This window comes from Zeus faber, assembly GCF_960531495.2.
Source record: "Zeus faber genome assembly, chromosome: 11".
Taxonomy (NCBI): domain Eukaryota; kingdom Metazoa; phylum Chordata; class Actinopteri; order Zeiformes; family Zeidae; genus Zeus; species Zeus faber.
In genome coordinates, this window is record NC_137205.1 from 13,271,865 (window position 1) to 13,280,785 (window position 8,921).

Genomic DNA, 8,921 nt, shown 5'->3' on the forward strand with positions numbered 1-8,921 from the left:
CCGAGACTACCAGGGGACCAGTTGCTGCATCATGGCGCCCTCCATTCATTCATGTGGAGGCAGCAGGGTCGGTGGGGCAGAGAGGAGGGCGGAGGTCTGGGTTGGGGGTCTAGGTCTGGGTTGAGGTGGGGGCTCCATGCAAGTGATCCAACCACTTGTTCCAGGTGTCAGATGATCGTTTACTGTAGCATCCTGCTCACCAATAAAGAAACAGTGTGGAGGTTGGATTTCATTTCACTTTGCATGCAGTTTATCAGTCATACTGCAAGGACAGCTTTAGATATTCAATCCCAGCACTAAATCATGATATTTACTGCGGCCGTGTTTTTATCTAACGAGTAGCAGATAGTGCCATTCCTTGTTTTATAAGGCCTCGGAGCAATGAACTGTACTGAACACTGTACTGAATGACCTGCTCCAGCTATTTATGATAATACGTATTGCAGAGGTTTATTATAAAGTGACCTCTGTACTGCGAGTCAAACCGAGTGGCTGTGTCGGCTCGGAGAGAGAGAGAGAGAGAGAGAGGGAGAGAGAGAGCGCGCGAGAGAGAGAGAGAGAGAGAGAGAGAGAGAGAGAGAGAGACTTTGACTTTTATGGTTCCTTTATTTACAGTAAGTCATGTCACAGAAACTTGATTACGAGGGCACCAAAAAACAACAAAATTAGAGACAAACCACAGGAAAACCCAGGTCAGTACAGAGTATAGACATCTCTCTTCAGAGATAACTAGGTACGCGGGGATCTGTTGATGTCCTCACCAGGTTTGAAACAGAGAGAGAAAGAGAGAGAGAGAGAGAGAGAGAGAGAGAGACAGAGAGAGAGAGAGCGCACTGGCTGCAGCCCGAGTTAAACAGTCAGATCAGGTGTATTATCGTCCAGACAGATCACAGGAGTTTTGTCCACCAGTTTGCTTTTTGTGACGTCATCCTCATCATGTAGTGTCTCCCACCCATGGAGTTTCTAGGGGCTAAGTATTCACTGTAAGTAAGCGCCAAGCAGTTGCACTGTACAGTACCTGTGGGACATAACAGGTTGTGTCTTGTGCAACATTGCGTGGCGCTGGATTCTCAGTGCGTACGTACATACCGAATGATTCAGCTCTCCATGGTGGAGTGTCAAAAGAGTATGAGTTGAGCAATACTTGTTGGCGCTGAGTAACCACAGAATGGCAGCGCAGGTCAAATTGGCACCTAAATTGATATTTGCAGAGGTCCGCCTGATTTCGTGCAGCCTCTGTTAAAATTCGGGCAATTCCCCGCAGCTACAACTGTGCAGCTATATTAAGGGGAGAAACCACTGTGTCGCGGTTTTCGTACCTTCAACCACCAATTCACAGCAGTGCACTGAGAGATACGTTTCCTTTTAACCCCCCCCCCCCTTTTTGTCACATCTGTAGGTGTTAACAACTTTCACACTGCTCCGGTCGAACCTCTAACCCCCGACAGTCACTCAACATGATACACGCTGAGCTTTAATACATAACATCTGCATTCCTTCCATCCTCAGGCCTCAATTTCAGTCGATCAGCGAGGAACGCTATACTGTTGACAAACCACCGCTGTCAGGGTCAATGAAGAAAGGGATCGGATGAAGCTCAGCCGTGAGCTCTTACTGACGTTTAGTGGGGGAAATAATGACAATCTTGTGGAAATTCTAATACAAAGCTGAAAATAATACAATGCTTCTAATGATAGGCAACTGGTGCAGTGCAGACAGACTTGTCTACAGTGAGCAAAATTAGGTCAGTGGGTAAAGAGATTAATCTACAGGCAACGCTGCAAATGAAAGAAGTGTTTGTGTTCCGTCTAAGGTAACTAGGTTTGAATCGAGCAGTACCCTCAAGTTTAAAAACCTAAAGGGGGGGCCAGGGCAAGCCCTTCTTGACAGGGCAGTAAAATGCTACAGTGGTAGTGCAATAGCTCTCTCTACTGGATATATAACAAACTGCAGGGATATGCCCCCATTGTGTTTAAAAAAAACCCCGTTTTTTATTAATAATTAATTTGATTCCTACATTCTCTCACTACAAAACCATTTAGATAATCAATAATTATGACCGTGTATATGATCTCTATCAGTGTTTCTCAAATGTCATACACACCAAATGTGTTAAAAATTTGGGGTATATATTATGTTTAAAATAAACACATGCGACGGACATATCGTACATAATTTACGTTAATGTTCTTGTTTTTTTCTCCCAATGCCAGTGAAGGGAGTACTCATCTGAAAAATGTTTTTTTAGAAAGGGTTGGTACACTATGAAAGGAAAGTTTGAGAACCACTGATCTGTACGACCATCGCCTTGCTATTTGATGTCACGCTTTTGTTCACCCTTCCAATGTTTTTGGCGAAAATTGTGAAAACACCTGCATGCTTGAACATATTTGTTTACTGAATTATACCTGTCTTGGTAATCTTTTGCATTGTAAGCCATCATTTATTGGTGTTGTGAGGAAAGCCTTCCATGGTGGCCTTGTTTTGCTATAACTTGACTGTCGCAGCCTGTAATTGGTGTGAAACCACAAATTGGTTTTGCTATAAGTCTCACAGCATTCTTTGTTACATTGACAAGGCTATAAATTATATATGATAAGTTTAACAACAAAGGGCTTTAGGTTGGGAACAGGGACAGAATGGGACTAAAAAAATTGACTTTTTTTTTACCCCGACCAGGCTACCACAACCATCACCCGGATGCTCCACCACCTCCGCCCACATCAGTGCACATACAAACACACACAAGCATAATGGATGGCTACTCTAGGTGACTATAACACTAAAATATAGCTATTTTCAGAGCAAGTGAAATGTTTGTTTCCAGCAGGCCACCTCTGTGAGGATACCATGATAGATTGAAGCAGTCGGTGTTTCACGAATGTCTATATTTGAACAGGCTGTATAATCTATTTCAACACAGGAAGTACGTCAGATGATGCCATTGCCAATTTGATGACTTTAACCTTGAAATTTGAAGGCCTTGCTCTTCAGGGCAGGTCTATAAACAATTAATAATTACAAACATCAGGTACTGACTGTACACGTTTGTACTTTAAAAGTGCATTTGAAAAATAACTCAAATTTAAATAAACAAACAAACCATACATTTTATCTAACATTGAACGAAAATTAAGTAATGTTGTTTTTTGGCCTGCTGTTAAGGTACAGACCATTACTCCGGGCCTGGGTATTACTGGTCGATAAATTATAAATAAGATCTAAAATTAACCGACGCTTGAAGGCAGCACGGTAGCATTTCCGACAGGCCTTGAATGCCGCAGTGCTAAACGCTGGTGCGCGTCCCGTACAGCGTTGAATGCGCTCTTACAATCCATTGATGTTGGATCATATTCCCGGGATACGGAGGATCCTAAACTGTGCGGTTTCATTTCATCACGTGGCTGGATTATTTGGAAGAGGGGATTGGTAAGTCAAGTAAAGTAAGAATGGCATTAAGCGACTTACTCTCAGTGTTTTCACCGCCACTTGCACTTTTAATCGTATATGTAAGTCATTGATTAAGTGCTTCTGCTGCTAGTGCTCACAAACATGTCACTTACTCACTTACACACTGTGTGTGTGTGTGTGTGTGTGTGTGTGTGTGTGTGTGTGTGTGTGTGCGTGTGTGTGTGTGTGCGTGGATGCGTGCGTGCGTGTGCGTGGATGCGTGCGTGCGTGTGTGTGTGTGTGTGAGTTTTTAAAGTGTCCTTTGGTTGCGTGAAAGACGCTTATAAATTAAAGTTGTTGTTGTTGTTGTTGTTGTTGATGTTGTTAATATTATTATTATTATTATTATACAATCATTATTTATATAATCATTTTATACAACGTTCATGTAATCAACTGTTTTGAGAGATACAAAACGAATAATAGAATAACTGTTTAATTGTTTGATTGTTGTTTTTGTATCGTCCAATGTATCCATTATTTTATTATGATTGCCTATTTGTTTTGATTTGTACTGCTGTAACACCGCAATTTCCCATCTGGAATCTAAAACCGAATAATAATAATAATAATAATTAGATGAAGAATAACAATAACCGTGACAATAATAATGTATTCTTAATTATAGTAACTTTATAAAACTGTAATACTAAGCGTCTGTCCAGCAACCAAAGGACACTTTGTATATATAGATATATGTATACATTCATGTATCTTTCAAAAAGATGCCAATCGTCACAAACGGCATGCAGCTGGAATGGCTGTCCGCCGTTCCTCCATCAGAGGGCGCCACACCAGATGTAGGTGGTCCGCCACAGCGTTCCCACGGGCTGCCCTTCACCTCCGGCGGTTCTCTCGCTCCGCTTCGTCCGCAAGGTCTCTCGTCCTGTGCCTTTCGGACGTTGCTCCTAACTGCCGCTCACGCAAGATCCATCCATCCCAGTGAGACGATAACCTGCGCCGGGAGCACATGGAACCCGTTTCCTTTCGCGTCTGGGGGGGGGGGGGGGGGGGTAACGTGTTCACGCTACAAATCAAACGGGCCCGTTGCGCGCTGTGGCAGTTCCACATGGGAACGTCGGCTCCTCTTGTCATCCCCTGTCTTAGCTGTCTTCTCTTGCTTGTGTTGTCTCTCTCCTCTCCCCCTCTCCTTCCCCTCCACCCACTTCCCCCCACAGTTAATTATATGACTTAATTAGGTAGATAGATTGATGGATGGATGGATAGATACATACATACATACATACATACATGCATGCATGCATACATACATACATACATACATACATACATACATACATACATACATACATACATACATACATACATACATACATACATACATACATGAATAGATAGATTAAAAGATGGATCGATGGATAGATCAACTTAAATATATATGATTTACAAGTGAAATTCAAAAACAAAGAAAGCGATAAACACGTCCGCTGTGACGGGACTGACATTTATGAAATATCATAAGTAATGTTTTACCATGACGGAGATCGGGTTCATTCCGCATTGCTCGTGCTCTTACGCCAGATTATTTGTGACTGTTATTTAACAAACTACGTCACATCATACAATCCAATGTGAGTATAATAGTTTGATATTACAATTGAATGGCGTATTGCGGAAGTTAGGCTAAACCCCCATTCCATACATTCCCTTTATTTCCAATGCTTTAGTCGAGATATTCATGCACTCTTTTGGTTTTTAATTCCGTTGAATTTCTTCTCTTTTGAAACTTTTATTTTTTTCCTCAATTATTGGAACCACACAACGCGTTTTCCGCCACGGCGTCGGGCCTGTTTCCAATCTGCAGACATGCGTGATGAATTTAAGGAAATCACGTGCAGCTCTCGTCGGTGCCGTGGCCCACCCACTCCCACTCCAGTGGCCCCGAGGAACCGGTCCGATCACAGGCAGGAAATGTGGGAATCCCCAACAAAGGCTCCTATCATTAAACACAAACAACCAGGGGCCCTCCTCCGACAATACCAAAAAAAAAAAAAGGAAAAAAGCTGCCCTTCACTCCTGGCTTTTCTTTTATGTCCACGCAAGTGAAAATCTATGACTTTCATCCCGATACCACTGCGCCGTTTCCAGTGCCTGTGATTAAGGGACGATAATCTGGTGGGGTTACGGGGGACTTTGAGGAAAAAAACGCGTTTAAATGGAGAGAACCGGAGTGCTCCACACCGTTTATGTTGGAGGAGATTAGGACCGCTGATGCGTTGTTTATTTATTTATTTATTTGTTTGTTTGTTTGTTTGTTTGTTTATTTATTTATTTATTTATTTATTTACTTTTATTATTATTATTATTATTATTATTATTATTATTACTTTCCTTAATTTCACTCATGTGGATGTTTTTGAATGAATTGACCAAGATCCCATTGTAACCACTCAGAATGATGGATCGCTCACATCTTGTATTATTCCATTTAAAATGAAATTATAATCGGTCCACAATATTTTTTTTATTTTTGATTATTTTTATTATTTACTTTTTTATTAGCGTTATCACTGGATTATAAATGAATCATTCAGATATTAATTAATTCAAATAATTAGTCGACAATTAGTATTCCTATCGTTATAATTATAATTTGTTTGTTTACTTATTTATTTGTTATTCTTATGATTGATATTATTATTGTTTTAACCGTTTTTACTGTTTTATAGGCTATACATGGAGTTGCAGTTGTGCGTTGTATCGCTCCATGGGAGAATTTGTCTTCCAGCGTTGTTCTTGGTTTTTAAAGCCCCTGACTCCCTTTCCCTCCTTTTTTTGTGCGACGGGCGGCTTCGCCAGCTTTAAGGTGCTTTTCTCTCCGTCTTTAAATTGAAAACACCGATGTGTCCCAGGGGTTCGGTCCATTTATTTGTATATTTAACTCGTTCTGCAATGGCCCGTCGCACCTTACACTCTCTCTGAAATATACTGCCTCGCATGGAGAAATGCCCTCCCTCCCCCCGCTTCACTGAACTGAATCTCAAAAAATGGTTTACTTAGGATAAATAACATTCTTGATGATCAGTTTTTCTATTAATATCTGTATCATTATAACAATTTAACCAGGTAACTTCCATTGCATGGGCACTCTAAAACCAGCTGTTTTATTGTAAAATACAAATAAATCTATTATATTATTCGCATTTGATAGGGACTTTTCAGGGTCCTCGGATGGCACGGTGTTCTAATGATGGGATGCTTTAGTGCACATTTGACTGCAGGCCTTTCTCCGGTGCCCGTTTCATCGTTTCCATTGGTCAGGAGCGTGCTCCTCTGCCTCCATATGACATCACAGCCTCCAGATCCCACACGAGGAGGAAGCACATCACACATGATGCTGGACACCTCGCAGGGCGGACGCTTTCACGCACTCCACTGATCGTTTTTTTTGTTTGTTTGTTTGTTATACTTGGGGATAAGAGTTAATCATCACTGGATGCCCTGCGGTGTAGATCGTCTTGTTTCCTCCTGTTTACAAGTAGGAGGATCGAGGCTGTCCGCTCAGTTTGAGGGTCAGTTTTTTGTGAATGGAGACTTATCGAGCGTAAACAGGTCTATCCCTTCTTGGAGAGAGAAAATATCCGTCATTGTGGCACCTGTTTACAGGTGGAGCTGACTTAGGGGTGGGAGCTAGCCTATCTACTATGACCTTGGATTTGGACCTCATGGAAGACATTGTTATCGACGTGGTGGGAGAGGGGCTGAGGGACAGCGGAGAGGAGCGACTCTCTCCTTTGGGCGAGGCGCGCAGCGCGCCGGACACTTTGGGGAGCGCGTCCCCGGGCAGGGAGAGCTGCAGTCCGGCGTCCACACCGTGCCTCTCCGCCAAAGCCAAGAGCCCTGCATCGGTGAAGCCCCCTTACTCCTACATCGCCCTGATCACCATGGCCATCCTGCAGAGTCCGAAGAAGCGCCTTACTCTCAGCGAGATCTGCGACTTCATCAGCCACCGCTTCGTCTACTACCGGGAGAAGTTCCCTGCGTGGCAGAACTCCATCCGGCACAACCTGTCGCTCAACGACTGCTTCGTCAAGATGCCCCGGGAGCCCGGCAACCCCGGCAAAGGCAACTACTGGACCCTGGACCCTAACTCGTCCGACATGTTCGAGAACGGGAGCTTTCTTCGGCGGAGGAAGAGGTTCAAGAGGCAGCACTTTCGGTTCGCTGCGCTCAAGGAGCAGCGCCTCGAACCCGCCGGGTTCCACGGCTTTACGCACGGCGCCTACGGACTCGGTCCAGCGGGTCTGCAGCTCCCGGGTCTGGAGGTGTACCCGCTGGGGTTCCACCACCATGTCCCGCAAGTCCCACCTGTCAGCACCATTCTGCCGGCCCTGTCCAGCTTCTTCTCCCGCAAGACTTTCCTCCAGCAGCCCGCCGCCGAAGCTTTCTCCCCGGCCCAGTGCGCCGCGTTCTCCGCTCCGCTCGCCTCCACGTACGGATCTCCTGCGCTTTTCCACCCGTCCCCCCATCTCCTCAGTCTCCACCAAGAGTACCACAAGTACTCCCAGAGAGTCTCCTCTGACCTGGTCAAGCACATGAACGGTGCCAATTAATACACTCTTCCCACGTCCCCGGACTCTGAATTCACGGTTCATCTGTAATCTCAGGTAACACAGACACTGAGGCCAAAGCACATGTTGTTTTTTTGTTGTTGCAAAAATGGTCATTTCGGGGGGATTTGTTTGACATGTAAAGGGATGCTGTAAATATTGTTTTTAATATTTCTTCTTACATTCATGGAAAATGTTATTTTTAGTCGGCGCTTGTAGTATTTTGATAATTAAATATCTATATTTAAATGACGAGTTTCCTGCGCATTTCCTGGAAATAAATAAATAAATATTTCTAGTCTAAAAAAAATGACTATTTTATGGACTTTTTTTGCGCTCGGTCGTTTTTTTGTGCAGGGCCAAGTGATGCCATTTAAAAAGGTTATTATAGTTTTATTCTAAAAAAGCAAATGATTACAAACAACAACTGGATCAACAACAACATATTAATCACTTGCTGCCCCTCATATTTATTAAATATATTTATCATTGGTTTCTTTATGAGATGGTTAAGACAATACAATAGCTTTATTTGTTGAAGCTTCACTAAACAGCTTGTATCGCTTAATCAATAAATATAAAAACAAGTTATGCCGCAATATTACTATTATTATTATTATTATTATTATTATTATTATTATTATTATTATTATTATTATTATTATTATTATTATTATTATCCTATAGAGATCAAGATATCTCTTTTGAAAGGGAGACCTGAAAATGTCTTTAATTAAAACAGAGTAACCAGCCTTTAATGAATAAAACTATGATAAATAATACAGCAGGTTTTGTCAGATGATATGACAAATAAACTTTCTGTTTCCTTCTTTCTTTAATTTATTTCATTTACTTTGTGTTCCTCTGTGAAATGAATGATTACGTGATGCAGCTGAGGCA

The 8,921-nt window shown here is 42.5% G+C and overlaps 1 protein-coding gene across 1 annotated transcript; it reads left to right on the forward strand.

The window, feature by feature from the left end:
* Positions 1-7,115: 7,115 nt before the first annotated feature.
* Positions 7,116-8,164, forward strand: foxd7 (forkhead box D7; the record flags this gene model as incomplete). The annotated part of the gene is made up of 1 exon (XM_080009910.1): positions 7,116-8,164. The coding sequence occupies one exon, from the start codon at positions 7,116-7,118 to the stop codon at positions 8,022-8,024; it is 909 nt and encodes a 302-aa protein (XP_079866036.1). The 3' UTR covers positions 8,025-8,164.
* Positions 8,165-8,921: the final 757 nt, after the last annotated feature.